This window comes from Calliopsis andreniformis, chromosome 2 (genome assembly GCF_051401765.1).
Source record: "Calliopsis andreniformis isolate RMS-2024a chromosome 2, iyCalAndr_principal, whole genome shotgun sequence".
In the NCBI taxonomy this organism is placed as follows: Eukaryota; Metazoa; Arthropoda; class Insecta; order Hymenoptera; family Andrenidae; genus Calliopsis; species Calliopsis andreniformis.
The window spans coordinates 3,479,619-3,499,820 of NC_135063.1; the positions used below are offsets into that span (position 1 = coordinate 3,479,619).

General features: G+C 41.6%; 1 protein-coding gene across 1 annotated transcript in view; it reads left to right on the forward strand.

The window, feature by feature from the left end:
- The window catches only part of Best2 (bestrophin family protein), a 43,848-nt gene that overhangs the window by 20,155 nt on the left and 3,491 nt on the right, over positions 1-20,202 (forward strand). Inside the window, exons 3-5 of the mRNA XM_076392297.1 lie at positions 1,403-1,574; positions 5,274-5,403; positions 15,611-15,849. Coding sequence (XP_076248412.1) covers positions 1,403-1,574; positions 5,274-5,403; positions 15,611-15,849 — 541 coding nt within the window. The remainder of the gene's footprint in view (positions 1-1,402; positions 1,575-5,273; positions 5,404-15,610; positions 15,850-20,202) is intronic.

Consider the following 20,202-nt stretch of genomic DNA (forward strand, 5'->3'; position numbering starts at 1 on the left):
TTGGTATAGTAAATAATTTTCTCCTAAACTCGTAAATAGTTTTTTGCTTCCACTGAAAGACATATTTGTTCGAGTTGTGTCATTTTTGTAATACGTGTGCGATATGTATAATGTTAATGTCCATTGAATCTTCGTTTCTCTCGCAAGCGTTTAACCTTTTCCATGATTTCGTTCGTCGTTCTTTCTCGAGAATACGTTTTTATGAGGGTGAGAGATTAACGACAAAGGGAGAAATTATAATCTGAGAAGGAGAAGAATAAATGCCAACTTCCATAATTACGTTCGATGGAGTCAATTAATCTTGAAGAAAAACTACAGGGATCCTCCCCATAATTGTTTCATTAATTTACTAGATATCTCTAATCTCTAACATTCCATGTGAATATTATGCTAATCAGATTTCGCATTATTTTACACAATATTCATCAGAGACTGTTCAGAAATAATATATGAAAAAATACTGAATACACCGAAAATGCATCACGCGAACCTAAATCAGGGATATCGTAAATATTGTTTCTCCACCCCGCGTGTTGCCCGCTTTCGTACAATACACCTTGGAATGTGCCAGAGCCTCGTCCGTGGCCACTATTAAAAAACGCATAAAAACGTAACCTGTTATTTATGCCAAGATAAAAAAGAGGGACGAGAAGAAGCGCGGGCCGAAGCCCTGTAGGATGCAAAAAAATCGCTCCTTTTGAGTCGCTTCGATTCGCCTGTTCTAAATTTAGAACCGTAGGGCCGGTTCCTGGCTGGCTTAGGGCTCGGCAAGGCCAGGGCAAAAATATGAAGGATTCGCCGAATAGGGCGATGCAAAGCTTCTTTGCCGTACAAAAACCTCTATCTCGAGCGATAAATTTTTTGATACACCAATAACGTGTCTGCGTCACGTAGGAAAATTCTTTTTCTTTTCCATGAAGAGCTGTAGCTACCAGAATTTAATACCATTGAAATATTAGACGTAAAAATGAGTTCATAGAACGAGCGTATTTATTTAAAAAAGAACTGTTTTGTGTAAACTTTTTCTGAAGGAAAAGTTTTCCTGTACAAGTACAAAATCTTAGTAAAAATTCCTTTTGACCAATAATTATCACCACGTTAGACCGGTAGTGGTCTCGGCGAGTGACGGTATCACCTCAACCTTGCTCCACTTATAGTCGAAGCGGTACAAGAATCCTACCATACGCGATACACGACGATAATTCTACAAATATTTAAGTGTACACAATACTTGAATGCAACTGAATTATGAGGGCGTTAATTGTCCTTTCAGGCCAGTCAAACGTCGATTAATTGTTCCGAATTGCACCCTCGAAAAGAGAGAAAGTTACGAGATTTATTTACTAACGTGCACGTAACGAGAACCACGTTCAATGCGAACTCTGGCGATTTTCTGTTACAGGATCTTCGAGAAGATCAGATACTACTTCGGGAACTCGAGCGAATCGATACCGATGTCGTTCGTGCTGGGATTCTATGTGAGTCTGGTCGTGAAACGATGGTGGGAGCAGTACAAATTATTACCCTGGCCCGACAACTTAGCTCTCTTTATCAGCGCCGCCATTCCTGGAAACGTAAGTACAAACTTCGAAAGTTTTCCTCAGAATATTGCTCAAGGTGCGAAATTGACGAAGGTAACACGGTTCAAAGTTGTACGTGACTGCTTAAGCGGACACGAAATTCTTCGTAACCGAAGTCCCGTGAAAAGGCAATCCTAGCAGTCACCGTCGACGACGTCAGCGTCGCGCCGTTGTAGTGGACGTTGTAGCTACATTTGTCTCATTACGCTAATGAATTGCCGTGACACGTTTCGGTGTCGTTAACCGAAGTGGGTGCCAGCAACGCGGAGTCACGCCACGCCCAGAGGCGAAAAAAATGCGTGGAACGATCATGCCATAATTGGCAAGCGCGTAAATCGTCTTGCTCCTCTTTCTGTCGGACTAATAGATAGTCACAGGAACGAACAGTCTTGCGCGCGACGCTATTCGTGCGACCCTTGGCACGTGATTCGAGCTTCTTGCACACGTGTCCACGCGACACGCTGCACACGCCGAGCGAGAAATTGGCGTCGATTATCGTTACTTTCTCTGATCGCGTCGAACCAACAGATAACGAAAGTCCATTTCTGATCGAGCTGAAGCGTGCGCATACCTTGACCCCTCTCCGTGCTATTAAATTCGACGAGGGAACAAGAGCTGAAGTTTCTACAGCCTGATTTTTGTACATATGCAAATAGACGATAGGTGAAACTAACGTCAGTGGTATAAAGTCTACATGAAGACTTATGAAGTAGTCAGCCAACGAAGTAAAAGCAGAAGACGAGTCTACGAAGTCAAACGAACTGGGCTTCGAAATTTGGGTTCGTCACGGGACGATCTTCCAGGCGCGTGGTCAATGACACAATGTCAAAGTGAAAGTGCAACGTATGTATATCGTAGCGAGAAGGAAGGACGAACCTACGCGTTGTGCACATGCCGCAGGCGAGAGTACATTCGTCTTCTTGCTCTGTTATATACCGCGAAATTCGTGCAGAGTGTATTACTCGCTTGAGTATTACCTAATCCTCTAATATATACTATCAAGCAATATTCAAGAAAGTTCTTCATATATAAATCAAAGTAGAGAAACTCTACTGTACTCCACGCGTTCATAAAATTTAATAAAAAGTTCTCATAAAACGTTCTCCGGGCGTTCTCTATTTTCGCTCTTCATCCAGCTCGTTAGGTACTCTAGGCGAGTAGGTGCCCTGTCTGTGAGCAGCTACCGCTCCAGCGAAATAATTACACGCGCGGCCAGTTCTGCGTTACAACCGACGACGTAACTTGCATTCGAGGCTTCCGATTCTCTCATCACGCGAGAAAGTCGCACTTGCTGTTCGAATGAACGCGGGAACAATACATCAGCAGCCGACTGTCCGCGCGGAATAGCTGCAACGGAATTTCTGCACGCAGCCAACGGACAAGGTCTTCGGCCAACCAGCCACGGAACGGGACTGTAGCTTTTATACGTATGTACATAGAACCGGCGCGGTCATGGAGTCACGTAATACAAAGTATCGGATTTGTGAATGAGCAGCGTCGAGTGGGCAGCACGAGCTTCTGTGCTGTGCCTTTCATTGAAATCTAATTGGAATTCAGGCCTCAAGGCGAGAAGGATGGCTCGACTCCCACCTTTCCCACCGCGAGGAGGATCCTTTTCAAGCTGCCAAGCCGTACATTTTTACACGCGCGACGTTAAGTCGCGGCATTCCGAGGAACAAGGGACTCGCTGCCTTTTCAGCGGACGAGACCAGCGAGGGAAAAGGAGTCGATTGTTCGTTATAGAAACTGACACCTTAATGGTGGAGGAATCTAGAGAATTCTATCGTAACAGATATGTACTACGATTTATGGTGAAATTAGATCTACATGCACATATATAAATCAAGTGCTCCCTGAAGTGCAAGTGCTGACAATAAATATTCGCTGGTAATGGAACGATCTAACGATAAGTTTCTAATTTTTATCGATATGGAACATACGATGAAACATACGTAAATCTTCGACTACAGCATTAGAAAGCCAAATTAATCGCAAGACATTTACGATGTACGCGATTAATGAAGAAAGTAAAATGGATACCTACATAACCAGGGCAACCTTTGAAACAGATTGTGATTCGAATCTTATACGTTCGGTGAGATTGAAATCGCAGCATCGCCTCGGGGAAAGAATGCGAGGAACCTGTACGAAGGTGAAATTAATTAGTCCGCAATTGTGAGATATTAAAAAAGAAACCACTTCGCGGAATGTATCTAACCCAATTTTTTCGCGTATCTAAATGGACAGGAAGGAGGCAACGTTGAGAACAAGAATAACTTAAAAAGTGAATCTTTAAGTTACAAGAATAGACAATGTGACTACACAGCGTAGCTAAACAAGCCATTCAAGTTTCGCAATTAACGTAAAGATGGAAGAAAGGCTAATTGAAACGGCGAAGTATTAATGAACAGCAATGTTGAAACGCTCGCGGAACACGGCGCATGCAAGCAATTAATCAAGAATAATTGCGTTCCGTCGTTTCCTTCGCTTTCAATGATACCGCGCGCTCGTGCGCATGCGCATTCCCGCGAACTTTCTTCATGATCGCAACTACAGATTGTTCCGAAACGGCACGTGGCCCCTCTAACGTTTACCGTCCACGTATCATTAGTCGCTCGAAAATTTTAGTTTCGACAAACTTTCTTCGGCTGTTGCATGCATTATATCAGGCAATCGCGACGTGCCTCGATCTACAAAACGCTTCATCTAAATCCATCGTGTGCTCCACATACGTAACGATCCCCCTTGAACCTATAATGTTGTACAATTAGACTATTAACAATCGTAACGCGATGCAACGAAGATACCTGCGAATCGTTGGGACAGATGCAGAAGAAAATTAACATCGGAAAGAATTCGCGACCGCGTGGAAATTTTTGTAATGGGAATCGAATAGATTTCCGACCGAATTGGCATTCTGTAGGGGGTGGCACGATCGTTCGTTGACCGTTGGTTACAAAACGCTCTCGATCGGCCGATTACAAAATGCGCGACGCGGACGGGCAGAATTGAAAGGAAAAATAGCCGGCAGGCGCCACCGCAGTGGTTTTTCACCGATTAATACTGGAACAGTTCGAAACCGGTGTCGATTCGCGATCACGGGCCAAAAGAACAAGGGGAAAGTGTGGACAAGACAGGGGAGACGTGTCCAGCATTCGTGCGGTCTCGGAAACGAATTTTTAAACGAGCGTGTTTCGTCGATATCGATCGAATTTTGTTTCTCGATCGATCTGCTTCACACGCGTATATGAACTGAATGTTCGTGACAGCGAATCCTGATCGGCCGTGCTGACAGAAGCGGTCAAACAGAAATCAAGGGAAGTGGTTGTTTCTACGATAAGATGAGGCTTAAGATAAACAACTTTCACGAATACGGAACCGAGAATGTCTGGCAGATTGGAGTTTAAGAAGATTTAAGTTCAAGCCTTGCACGGTAGAAATGCAATGCAAAAGTAACCGGATTTCTTCAGCAAAAAGGAGCAGATTGATTTATAGGATCGCGCGATAAGTTATTATCCTATGACTATTAACTCTTATTAAGAAATAATGTCGACACACGCGCTTACGAACGCGCACTGTTCCGAAGCGTACGCGATTGTGAGCAGTAAACGAGCGTGTTCAAGGCAAATCGTGCACGTCCACTATGAATTACGATTATTAGAGTTATAATTTTGAAATGTTTTCACGTTGCAGGACGAGAGAGGCAGACTGATGAGGAGAAACATCGTGAGGTACGCTGTGCTCGCCTATGTCATCACGCTGCAGAGGATTTCGTTGCGCGTTAAAAGGCGATTTCCGACGCTTCAGCACATCGTAGACGTTGGTCAGTGAGTTACATTCACCTCGCTCATTTCTCCTTTGAATCGCGCAAAAAATAGACCCGCTTGTGCCCCGCACTCGTTTATTACTCTATCCGAGATATTTATGGAATCAAGCAGGGGACTCTAACGCTTCAAATTGCTTTAAAAATGTAGGTGTTTTTGTCGTAATAGCTCGGCAATCTAATATAAAACGGAAAACAATTTTCTTCAGGCTAGAATTACTTGTGATTAATGCATTTCTCCCCATAGTAGTTAGAGGAAGTAATATCTATCTATTTTCTAGAGATTAGCCAATTTCAACGTTGAATATTAATGTTTGACTAAATAATATATATTGAAATATTTTTGATTGAATTTCGATTGCACTTTTAAGCAAAATGTAATCTGGAAGCGAGAGTCGCGATTCGAAACCCTCGTCGTGCTTCCTTGCCGATTATTGCCACTTCAAGGACGTATGGTCGATTAACAAACACGCCGGTTCCTGCACGATTAACCTCCCTGGATGGTAACAAGGACGATTTAGCGACAAATGCGCACGAATTCTTTCCAAAGTGAGATATATAGGAAGATTTTCGATATCCCCCGGGGGAATCACAAGTACCCCTTAATGAGTGATTCGTATGAGTCCATTGTATGATAAACGACGTGTTATTCGTACCGTCGAAACCGTTATTTAATCGACATTGAGGCGCGTGTTGTACGTAACCTTGGAACGTACGTCGAATATTTGTAACATGGTCACTAGAGAAGCTGTATTTTCAAATAAACACGTTTTCAAAGCGTGCACAGTGTTCCCGAAAACGTTTGAAGACTGTACGTAATGTTTTCGTAGTGTCCTTGTTACTAGCCGAGCACTCGTTCGAAATATTCAATGACGTACGAATTTCGAAACCTTCCAGAAGAAGTTTTCGAAACCCTCATATGTTAGTGCAATCTTTTTTATAAATTTTATCGTGACTTACATTTGGCTGCATTTGTGTCGCCCTGGTTGGTTTTATCCTTGGACATATCCAGAAGTCAATCGTCTACGATGACACTTACAATTGCATGTTGACACCTATCACAAAAATATTTCTATTTACTTATTGCTTACTATAAAATATTTCCATTTACTTATTACTTACATATATTTATACAAACTATCTTATAAATTCTATGATGACGTACTTACATTTGGTAGTATCCATTGTGGCCTGATGTGTGGTATCCTCGAAATAATCCATAGGGACACTCGCGATTACTTACACATTTAATTACCGAAACACTCCCGTTTCCCGAATAAAAATATACATGTTTTTATGATTTTGTCACGATTCTGGCCATCTATTACTACCGACGCTACTAGAAATCCGACAAATATAACAAAGAAAAATACGACAAATTTTATACACGAATTCACTTAACTTAATCTGTTCTAACAAAAGGATAGGACTATTCCATTTTTCAATTGCGAACAACTTTATATCGACACTTACGCGAATGGACTCATCCAAGATGGTTGATTTTTTTTAGAATTTCGGTAAAAAATTTATGACTCAAAAACGTTACTACTGACTCTAGTTACGGGCTTAAAATAACCAGAATTATTACTGAAATGATAGTTTTGGTCGAGAAACTCACAAAATTTGTGTTATTTGATGCAAGTGTTACGTTTTTGAGGCACTAAAGCGAAGAATAATTGACGGTTGTCAGATCGAGATGCTGTTGAGTCTCCTCCTAGTCGTTGGTGTTTTAGACGCCGATAAAAATGTAAATACGTAGTTACCAGTAAGAATAACACGTTTACTGAGTAAATGTACACAAAGAAAGAGAATCTTCATAGATTTGAGTCCCTGTCACCTCGTAATTTACAAAAATCGTGACAAAATACGAGCAATCACACGCACGCGATCGCATCACTCTCGACACGCCATATTTGTTTAATACCGGCTAGTAGGCGCGCGCAGTTGCTCAAGTTACACGAGCAAGCAAATAGGGCGGCATTTTTAAATTGAAACATTTGAACAAAAAAATGAGATTACTTACGAATTTGATGATATAAATTCAACAGAACAATCAATTACGAAAGCTACTGCACGTATTCTATTTATATTATTAAACACCTCCGTTTATATTTAAAGATATCTACTATTAGATAATCTTATTACACGAGATTCTTCGTTACATAACGAGAATTGATTTCATAGTAAATATTATTGGCCTTGTTGTATTAAACTGTTTGAGAAGAGGAAAAATAAATGTTTCCGGATGAAAGAACATAACCAAGAAATTGAGTAAGGTGTACGAGAGTCTGGTTGTAGATCCTTCCACGATCATTCTTACGGTACCAGCAGCTGAGCAGAAGAAGCCGTTTTACGGTACACAAAAGAAAAATACGAATCTGGATGTTTTTGTCAATCGACGGCGGTGAGGATGCGCTTGTCGACTAGAAATAGCACGCATTTTTTAGACATAAGTTCCGTGAATCTTCCATGAACATGAGCTGTCCAGTCGGCTCCCTTGTCCGGGAAATAAGTGACGAGAGCCACAGCAAGAAACGATCCTTCCGTGGAATTATCTCCGAGAACACGTGAACACGTTGGCGTCACGCACGCGGACGTCGCGAAAGAAACGCGGCTGGTCGCCATGCGGTGAAAGAAACCCGTGAATACGATCCAAATCCGTTCCGCGGCAACTCTGGAAACAAACCTGCCCCGACGACAAACCTGTACGATTTGTCCATCGATACATAATTCAACCAATGAGAATATGCCGAGTTCTCAGACATAAGAAAAAATATAAGATTAGCTTTTCCTGTGTCGTAGAAAGTTGTTGTAAATATATACGTAACTACCCATTGATATCTGGACGTAACTATAACTTCGATGTTATGTTCCTTCAGAAGAACATACCTGTATTTATGATAATAGTAAATAAATGGGTCTACTGGAACGAAGTTAAAATCAGAAAAATTTGGAAAACACTTGGACGTCCGTTTTCTGAAAGCACAATCTTCTTAATGTTATGCTAATGTTGTTATGAGGAACGGATGATTTTGAAGTGTGTGTGCTTTATTCTGTTTTTGATCCAGCGATGCAAATAGCGTGTTTTAAAAAAAATTCTTATGTCCAAGGGAATTTACGTCAAAAAACACTTTAATCGAAGAATGGAATAACATATAAGTATGTTTTTCTACTTTAATTTCACAACGATTTAATCTATGCATCAGTAAATGTTGCGGTATTCTATTTATAGCTTTCGGAGATATTTGTCCAAGTATTTCGTGTTCAATTTAACTACGCAGGTACGCCTGCAGAGGATTGCAATGAATGCAAATTCCGCAGGTAGTTGTACGAGAGTACTGTGCGTGGCAAATTTTAGAACGTTCAAATTACAAACAGTTCTATTTACGTCGCATCGCGATGTAACCGTTATGGCCGTTGACATCCGCGGAATCTTGCGAAAGACACGAATGCAAATCATCGCTAAACTGGCATCTTGTATCAACTGAAGAAAAAGAATATTCCAAAGAAACAGCGATTCTGACCGGTTAATTTCACGTTTCAATAACTCCGCGGCGGCGACCATCGAAAAGCGTTAGAATGTTAATTATCTATGCAGATGAGGAACGTTTCTCTTGTAAGGATTTAATTTTAGAATATTACGCTACCGACGATAAACGAAAGCGCGTTAGAGACAGGCGTAAGCAACTATTAAACGACAGAAGGTTTCATTCGAAGAAGGAGAAACGCGTGTGATTCCGCGAATACCGTGACGCTTGGAGAGATTTCTGAAGTTATTCGAATTAACGACAGCGTACCAATTTCGAGAGGCTCGTGATCTGCAAATTACGATGCACCACGAAAGAATGTCGAGAGCTGGGTCGCCGGCATAAATCGAACGACTCGACTCGCGCCGCCAGGCAATTTTCACGTGCGTCCGGGTAATTTTCAAGGAGCAAGTCGGGGACCGCTTAGAAACGCGGAGCGCCGGCGCCAGTTCCTCATCCTTTTCCTTTTCCTTCGTGCCGTGGTCCTCGTTTTGCTCGCTGTACGCGCCGACCGGACCGCGGCATGTAGTTTACCATCTATTCCCGGAGCCGAAGCCAGTAGACGTTACAACAGGCTTCTTCTGACTACCTGTGCTCGTCCTCTTCGTCGACGTCACTTTTTCTTCCCATTGCGAGCCAACCTCTCTCGCCATCTCTTTCTCTCATTCCGTCTTTTCTCTTATAAACCACATAGAAATAACCCGCGCTAATTATAGTACTGTGCCATTTGATAAGATAATTACCAGACTGTCTTTGGCTTCCTCGGCATGCCTCGACTTTGTTTTGACCGCTCGATTTCATACGACGTCGCGATCTCTCACCGTTGCCATTGATTTTCACCGTTACCACGGCGCCAACAGTTTCTTTTTCGCCGTCCTGATCGACTCCGGTTAAAGGAGAACGTGCGCTCTCGAACGTTCTTCAATTCATCGTATGGCACGTTGTTCGTTCTGGAAATGTTAACTCGTTAAATATATTACGTACTGTATCAATTTCTCCGCTTATCAACGACCTTGCCTTTCTTGTTTCCTGAGAAACGCATGGCTCGCGACTGCGTAACACGTAATTAGGCGAAATTATATGAACGTACGCGCTCGTTGACCTAGCCCGTTCTAAAAAAGAACCACCCACCTTCCGTTTCTCGCTACGACAGACAGTAGAACGAGATCGTAATCGATCCCGCAGGCAGACAACCGAGATCTACATATAGCTGACGATCGGGATGTAGGGACACGAACGTGGCCGGTGTTAAATATAGCCAGACGTAATGAGAACCATAATCTATCTCTGGCTACAGGTGGTAATTGGCTAGGCTAGTGGGTATCAGGCTCGCGATAGATGCAGCCTCGCCTGGCAAGAGCGCGAGTTTACGTTGAAGCGAGCCATCATCATCATTATCCTCGAGATCGCCGTCGTCATCATCGTGGCCGTTCTCATCGGCCACGACGGCCAGAGCAAGAAACTCGAAAACCCGTTTCCTCTTCTTCCACTTCTTCTTCGGTCTGTTGTCTCCGCGGTGTGTGTACACGCCGCTGTCGGCCATCCGTCTCTCGCCTGAGCGTAATACACGCCGACTTATGTACGCGCGCACGCGCTACCTATATTTAGCGCAAATTATTATCCCGGTCGAAGTTTCTCCGTCATTACGTGGAGGGATCGGGCCCGTTCGATGCACAAGAAAATAATTACGTCCGGGCGTGCTCGGCCCCAAAGAGCGCGATCGATCCGCGGTCAGATTACGAGCTACGCTGGTTAAGAGGTGTCGATGCGCGTGGAAAATCGGCGGACACAATAGCTACTGTGATCCGAGGCCACGATCTCTAAGAATGGAAGCTTTGAGGAATCAAAAGGCGGTATCTCGCAGATTAGTTATTCCCGTGTAATTTATTTAACGCGGGATTATGCTTCCTGGAAAGTTGTTAGCTCGGTTCTAAAATTAACGGAACGTATTAGCCCACCGATTCCGCTTCCTTGACCTTTACGCGCGAACAGTTATAGTATAAGCCATAAGCGATCGCAGACTCGGGCAGGTGTGCGTGGTCGTCCGTGTTCCTGAAACGCAGGAAAATGTATCTGCTTCAACCTTGATAGAGGTCGACCTTGAGGAAGGTCGGATCTTGTCTGTATGCACTCGAACGAAGGAAAGGGGGAACCAAAAAAAAACGAAGTTGCTCTCCCGGAATACGTGCTTCTTAGTCATTCAACATTATCGTCCTCTTCGTGTAACACACTTCGATATCTATAAAAATCTGAATTTCACATTAAAACAGTGGTTTCAGACTCTATACGATGAATTCATCGATTACAAATGACTTGAATATTTTATACCTCTGTAAATCATTTCATTTTTATAGCTTCTTTAACATTCCTCGCTGGAATTTTCCTATACATCAGAAAGACGTAGAAAATAAATTGTTTTTTTGTTTTACAATATTTTCTTCACGGCTAGAATCTAGAAAATGAACGAAGTCCAAAAAACCAGGGGAGATCGAAGAACAACTCTAAGACTGAAATTCGTTGCGATCTCGTTTATAGAACCATTGAAGCTCAACGAAATTTCTCCAGTTAGACGTTAAATCTTTCATAGTACACTGATAGTGAAATTGCTAATGACGAACGGTATTGCGATTATCATCGGTACACGTGCGCGGATAGTCCATACACGATTGAACGCGGGCGTGGACAGTTCGATTTTCTCCTTGGCAGTCGGTCTATTGACACCCAGGGCGCATTCGCGGCCGAGTGTGCTCGCCATGATTTAAACTTGCTCGCTTCTAATTACGCGGGAATATTTCCTGATCAGTGCAGTTTCACTGGCGCCAAGTGTCTGACCGAGCGATAGCATGCTTGGCTCGGTCCCCGAGCGTGCACGCCAAAAACGCTCATCGCGATGTCTTGCGTTCGTGAACGCCACCGAGAACCCTGCAGAGGAATCGAGACGTGGTTTTTCCTCGTTTCACGGTGGATCAACGTTCCACCGTTAAAAATTCGATGGGATGACGTATCGTGTCCGCATTCAGTCGCATCCGTGTTGTGTAGCTCGCTTAAAGGCTCACCAACCGTGGTTGGGGGAGACTGGTTTTCTCCGTAGGATGCTTTTCAGCGTCGGCCCGTCGCGGCGCACTGAAGCGAGCAGGTAAGGACGAGGGGAAGAGAGAGATGAAGAACACGGTTGATTTTTTACTTTCATGGCGACCTTGCCAACCGAGCAAGGATCCCCGCGTTTATTGACCCCGCGGAGCATTCTCCACTTTGCGCTCGTTGTGCATCCAACTGCTCCTACCTCTTCCTCCCAACCTTTTCTTATCTTCGTCTTCAGCTGATGCTTTCGAGAGGTAAACATCCTCCAGAAACGAGCACGGCCTTCTCTGGCTCGTCGAAGTCGTTTTAGTCAGGTGAACTTGCCGATCCTGGTTGGACCTCCGCAATTTTCCAAGGGCCCTTTCTTTTTACCCAGGTGGTTTCTGTAAATCGAATCCTTCTTCATCACCTTTCACGGTGCCATTGTAATTAAGTTATACGGGAGCATTGCATCCGCTTTTGTTGTAAAATCTCACTCTTTTTGTTGGTCCTCGGCGGTGTTGCAAACGTCAGGTCGTAACAGTTTATGTTCGACTTGCAACGACTACACAAGATTTGTGTTACTGACTTACATACTTAAGGTGCAAATAACTCGCGTCAAGGACCGATCTGTTCGTTCATACGCATACTTTCGTAGTTAACATTGATTTCGTTTCATTAGAGGGCATTAACGACGTTAAGTAACTGACGCATCTTTTGAAATCTACAACGGTGCCATGTCATCGACTCTTTTCTTGAGAATCCCGTCCATTTCGCACCGTTTCGCAAATTAGGCCCGTTGTCTCGTGAATCGGTGCGAGCCGTAAAAACTCGTGAAAGTCTGTATAAATTATTTCACCACCAATATGTGCATGTAAAGATATACTTTCGAAAATTTCGTCTTGTGGCTGTCGGCCCATATTTTTTCGTGTGAAAATCGCCAACTGTAACGTGCGAAAGCGATTGAGTTTCACTAGCGCCCACATGAATATATCGAATGTTTCCTACACAAGTATAATGCAAAATTCAATGTGTTTTTGTCTGCCTTTCTGTCATTGGTATTCAATTACAAAGCAAGGCAACAAATGCAGGTTTCTGTTTCTCATAATTTTTATTGCTGCTCGATTGAAACGGTGCACGATCGCTGCAGCATTGTAATTAGTGTACTATCGATCAACCAATCGTCGCAGCAGGTGTACTACTAATGCCAGTTAAAAATTCTTATCGGATGCAATCGTAAAATGCTGTTACGTCGAACTTCTTTGTCGCTTAAACTTTACAGTGTCGCTTGAAAAATCGATGTTCGTATTGAAATCGTGTTCGACAGGAATTAAATTTGAAATGCACTATTGATCGTTTCACCATAGTTTGGATACGTTGTGATACTACATATATTCAAGACTCGATCGTGAGTCATTGGATGAGCTATAGCTCGTGCTCCTGGTTGCGAATTCTCGAACTCATTGTATTGAAACCATGTGACCATGCGATTGCATCAAGGTCGCGCACACCGAATAAAGAACCGATTGCATATCGATTCAATCGTAAGTGCGGCGGATGGCTTTGTCGGTACGAAATATTCTCCCGATAACCACGCTTGACTTACTAGAATTGACAATTGTTTGAATAACCTTCAATAGAATCAAAACATCAAAGAACAAAAACATATGCATATACGTATGCCCGGTTTCAGAAAAATCAGGAACATTTATTTGGGTGACGTTTCTTGGAAGCTTGATTACATAACTATCAATCCAAACACAAATGAAGTATAGAGGACCGTAAACGACTAAGAAACATAGCTATAAGAGACGGTCGGTGGATGGCATGAGCGAGTACCACGAACCATATTGGTTTCAACGGCAGTTTACGCGCGTTGGTTTTTGCCATTAAGGTCATTACCTGAACCTGCTTTCGTGAGACTTTACTGCGGGAGTACAGCATGTGTACCATCATTAATAACTACATGTCGGCACTTGCGTTTCTTTAATCGTGCGCAGACGATTTCTTCGGGACGGCTACTTGGAATGACGCCAGAAGTTATTTCGATAACCGCTTCGAGGAAGGCGCTCTGTTTTTTCGGCCGGTGCTCTAGCTTCGTTACGGATATCGTCCGTGCGAACGCGCCCATTTCTACTGTAACAATAAAAAGATTCACCTGGAGAGAAATTACTGCGTTCCCGTTATTCGATCGGCTACCAATCGGGTGCAGTTGCAATGCTCTCTGCGGTCACCGTGACTTTTAACATCGTTTTTGCCCCGACGACCGTCGTACTAATGTTCCCCAGGTAGACCCTCGGACGATTCTGTTGCATCCATAAAATACAAAATGATTTAATGGTTTGACTGTAGAGCTCAATTCGTTCGACACGTAACCGAAGAAACGGTGCTCCAGAATTGAGCGTTCGACCACTCGGATAGATTTATGACTCTGAAACACTTTGTACTTTGCGCAAGGCTTTATTTTGCGCGGTGTAAAACTGCTGAATATTCTAATTCTAATACGTAACGTGTTACCTACCTGGTAAAAGTATTATTTTGTAATATTAGCGGTTTCTTTTGTAGCCACGCTGTATGAGCACAAACACGAAGTACTATCTCGACGGATTATTCAGAAAAAGTAGTTTCTTCGTTAAAATTGTTCTCAAAGCATTCAGGTTTCACCGAAGCGTACATAGTTTCTATAATGTTGTTAATTGTAGGTTCAACGCTATCTCACTTCTAACAGCATTGGGTGAACATTACGTAATAGCACATGTAACGCAAATTCTGAGCGGAAGCGAGCAGCTTAACATTCTTTTAACGAACGTTTAGTTTTCTTTCGAAAAATTACCTGTGCACATTTTGCGGCGTTATGGCTTCGTGGTTATTCGACGCGGTGATACAGGGGACGATTATCGACTAATAGCGTATTCTCTTTGCTGTATTCTTTGCAACAGGCAATGCGCATCGTTTTCCACGTGTTTCATGTTTACGACCGAGTCACGCGAGCGGCCACAAGCAATTACATAATCATCGACTCAACAACCAATAAATAATCGTCCTTTCTTTCTGCAAATCCAATAGATGTTTTCCTATGAATTCCAATTGTTTCAATTTACCGATCCATGGCGCGCCGCGTTTCACGACCCTTACAAAGTACCTCACTGCAAACTTTACTTAAGATCGACTAAATTTTAAACTTTAAACTTTACTCCTGTGCACGATCTCTCACGTTTCGTTTCAAGAGAAAGAAGACGCGAAAATGGTGATTCGTTCATCTACATTTACAATCGTACAACGAACACGACTGCGTAGTAGAGGATACAAGCGCGAAAGCTGACGAGGTAGCGATCGCTCGATAACACGGTACGTACATATTTGTGCCCGTGCTCGACGATTAACGAACCACGCCAATGAATTTAAGTAAAGAGGACAGCCTGACTTATTGCCGAGCGATAATGATCCTAGGCCAGTGGATGCCGCGACGTGTTGCTTCTTTTGTCAGCAATTTGGTAACCGTTCGTTCGGTGAAAGTTCGTGCGAGATCTGTGCCATTTCTACAATATCGTTTCGTCCTCCCGATCGAAAGTTTTAATAGAGAGAAAAGAAATACGTGTAATCTATATCGCTTCTTGCAGGTCTGATGATGGAATCCGAGAAGAAAATCTTCGAGATGATGAACAAGAAAGCGGCGATGTCGAAGTACTGGATGCCACTGGTGTGGGCGACAAATATTATCAACAGGGCCAGGAGAGAAGCCCTGATAACTAGCGACCAAGTAGTGCAGACCCTCCTTGTCGAGCTCAGCGACATCCGGAAGAGGCTTGGCGCGCTCATTGGTTACGACACTGTTTGCGTTCCTCTCGTTTACACTCAGGTGAGTATCCTGATTTTGAGTAAACCGTGTCAAACTCGCATCATTGTTAATGTTCCTCTACGGTCAATAATCTAACGAGTGTTTGCGCATGTTAATACATTCGCCAAACAGGAGGTGTCGTCGGGTCAACGTTCTTGAGTACAATTTGTTGGAATGTTGAATATTTCTTCTCGCATGTTTCCATTATCTTCGATCTCTAGTCCATTAACCATTTCATCGTGAGTATAGAAATCCAATCAATCAATGACATTGCTTATCGATCTCCTTTCAATCACGTTTAGAGTCGTTAAGTCGTGTAATTGCATAGACGTTTAGTGTCACTGAAAGACATTGAGTACCTCGAACGAACATCTTCATCTCTAGCTAAATCTCATTACCATTGCTTCGCTTGTTCGATACCGTTGACAGTATACGACACAGACTATTGTATAATTCATCATCCTTCCGTGGTATTTATCTGACGATTTACAATTTATTAATTCCTGGTGAAACTTCCTCTTCGACGAATTCTTGATTTACTCAATATTTCAATTGAATCGATTAGTTAAAAAACAGTATAAGTCCAAAATTAGCGATGTTAAAATTATTTCAAAACTATCATATGTAAAATATACAGACTTATATGTTGGAATCAAATAGAAGAAGAGCTAGGGATATGAGATAGCCTTTTTATTTTACGGTCTAGAGAGTATCAGAATAGCTACAAATAAAAAATGTTGTTAGATAACTTTAGGGAATTTCGTGTAACTGTGCCAAATGAACATAAGTACTGTGAATCTTATACAACATTTGAATTTTTCATTTTTCTTAAATTTAGGCAAAATCATACAAGTGAAAATTGGGGTAGTAATATGAGATAAATAAGTTATATAGCTGTATTAAAGTCTTAATAAAGAAAGTTTAATAATATAGAAATGACAAATGAAACAATATAATTATAATTTATATAGTTTTACAACAATGAGATACATAAATTCACTTTAGACGTGCAGAAGAATCATCATTGGCCTACAATCGCTATAACAAGCAATGAGTCCATAGTTTATCCTTAGACTGTGAACTATATATAGTAATACTATTCTAATGTTATGAAATATTACTATTCTTATAGTTTCATTTTAAAAAAATACTAGTGCCTGATATTACCACTATATCATTTTATTTTTTGTCATTATATCACACTTCAAAATCCAATATGTCTTGAAATCTCACTGATATTTTAAAACTACAATTATTATCAAGTAAGTTATTGTCTCTATTTCTTTCATAATTAGAAAATAAATTAAGAAAAATGCCACTTCAATATAGGAAAGTAACGCCCATAAAGTAAAAGAAAAAAAATAAATGCCCAGAAAAAGAATAAAAGCCGTTATAGGATAATATTATAATTTTCCTAATACTTAATTTCTAATCACTGTTAAGGATGCTTATATCGTGTACATATAACGCAAAATTTTGGTGTCTCTGCTGTTTCTACTCTGTCTTATATTCCTACCTCTTCCTCTATCTCAAAATGTAGTTTTTGATTTTGTACTATTCTTCAATTTACGTATTCTGTTTTTGATGTGTACATAGGAACTTTGCCTAAAACATTGCAAAGTAGGTATAACACTTTGGTGTTCAAATAATCCATACCTATTTGCGCAGATAAGCTCATTCGAGTTGCAACAAGTTAACAAGCTTCAAAATGATTACGATCATTAGAAAGTACGTCACCGTGTTGCAACACGATCCCATAGATAAAAGATTTAATGCGTAAACGTAAGAGCTTGCCTCTTAAATCGTTCGAGCAATCCTTGTCTCGGAAACGTTATACGTCGTTCAGGATTCTTACGAGCGTAAATCCACGCTCCAGCTGTCGGCATTATCCAGTTCGAAGGACTCGTTTCATTGCGGTGCTGCAGTCAAATGGATCCGCTGTTCTCGGAAAGATGTTTCGCGTTCGCAATTAACAGACACGTATGCATTGTGCAACGTTAATTACTCATCAGCCAACGTCCCTAATTGTTCACCGCAGGAGCCATCATTTTCACCAAGCTAAGGAGCTCTTGGCGTCGTAATTTCGATTTTATACGTGCTCATGTTGCGGAATGGCCTTTGAACGACCTTTGTTCGCAAAATCCGTCGGTGTATCCTGGTTTTAATTGGTTATTAAAGTTCTTTGTCTCGGATAGCCAAAGTAGCGAGGAATCGTTTTATTCAATGACTTGGTAATTAATTCATTTTTCATGTGCATTACGAGACACTCCAGCTGTTCAAACACAGTCTGATAATATAATCATAGATTGATGGTAGTTTAGAAATGACACGGAAGAAGTCAATCCAGTCGAGTTTGTCATTATATGGTGAGAAAACATTCGTTCATTGAACGATTGCATCATCGATTACGATTGATGTTCGCAGAACGTGAAATCTAAAGACGCTGAACGCCTAGAGACAAATCAATCGATCACCATTTACCTGTAGACCATATCTGGAATCTCGTTATTGATATATTAAGATCAATCGCGAATAATGAGATAAATCGTGTAGTTAGTCAGCGCATGAATCGGTGCTCATTGTTATTTGCATTGCTCGGGTTCCCCACATAAATCGAATTGGTAATCGAGTTTCATAGATAATTCGTTTGCTTATCAATCGACACGGAAATACTTCGAATTCCCTCTTAAAAATGAAACGAATTCGAAACGCGAGAAAACGGCACTTACCTAGATGATAATCCATTAGTTACCGCTCTGGATTGCGAGGCAGAGACGTCTTTAAATTATTTCGTTGGATTAATAAACGAAATTATGTTAATTCTCGATAATTAAGAGAGTGCATAATGGTATGAAGGAATGGCGAGCCAATTAGCCTGTAATTACTCGGCTGATAGTGTTTTCGTAATGAAACAGTATTCCTCAACACTCTTTCACCGTGTAAACCGTAACACACTTCATCTCTCGTACCGCGGCAACGCAAATCGCAAGGTTACGGGTAAACGGGCTGGCGATTGTGCGTGCTGTGTAATGATACATTTACAGAAAGCCTCGGCTTGTAGGTTTTGCATGTATCCACGGGTTACCGTGAACGTTTACATAGCAAATCCCTCTGTTCACTGACGTTTCATAAATTTCGCGAAGAAGAGAGTGGGAGAGGGAGAGAGCAATTCGCCTCGACGCAACGATGCACTTTAATTGCCAGTGAAACTGCTACGCTGGATTCCTTTTCTTTCATTTGGGACCTTTTATTGCGTTTTATGAGTACGAAATTCAACTTTTAACAGAAGATGTCTTTTAAACAATTTTATGATTTAAGCATGGTTTTTCGAATAAATTTTCTGCCATGAATGGTTGCGGCACCTATAGTGCGTGGAATATAAAGGCAATTTTTCACGTTTCAATATCAAGGAAATAATTTCGCAGTCAGTTTGAAACGAGTCTTTCGAATATCTGCCGATACGATCATCCACGTTTAACGACAAGGGTGAACTATTTGTTACTTTTTGCGATACTCGTTTAATAGCCACTGCATAAACTAACATTTCCTGGTGGCCTTCGATGAGAAAGGTAGTGCTCTCGACGACCTTGATATGATTTCATTGAAACCTGTTCGTTCACGCGCCTTCCGTAGAGGCAAGATGAAACTTTTAAGACTTCCTACAAGCTACTGACCCCGTTCAAAATGATATACCCATCGAAAAAGAATGATATTTTAGAGTGCAAACACATTACTGTCTCGTCACGTGAAATCACGTTACATATTATAACAAATTCGTTTCATGTTATACTAAAATAGATCTAAAACAAAGGGAAAACTTCAGCTTACACTATAGATTTGCTATAGTAGGTATGTAATGTTATTCCACGTGACGTGACAGTAATATGTTCGCACCCTTACAAGCGTTCTGTTTGCTTCTGTATAGCATTACCGATTTATGATATCCCTATAAAACTTTACTTTATGTCGAGACATAAATTTTATAAAACTGTCTTTAAAATGAGCGAGGATCGTTAAAGAAGTATTTACAGCGATGCTACCACAAACCGATGCTACTGGTTTCTTATCCTCGATCGCTTTTGATGACACTTCCTTCATGCGCAGAAAGTATAGAATTGTCGTTCCAAGAATCGAATGAAATGATGTAATCAAAGAATGTTTATCGATAAATTTCTGTTAGCTAATTCATTCGCTTCCCTACACCGTGTCTGCGTAAAATATCTTTGATTGACCAACGCAATAGCAGTGCCCCTATGTTTTTTTAATTGCTCTTCGTAAAGTTAGTAACGATTCAATTGTGTTTCGTGCATTCCCATTCGTGTATGCTTACTTATGTTCTTCGAGGCGTGAAATCCGAACACACGTTTTATGATC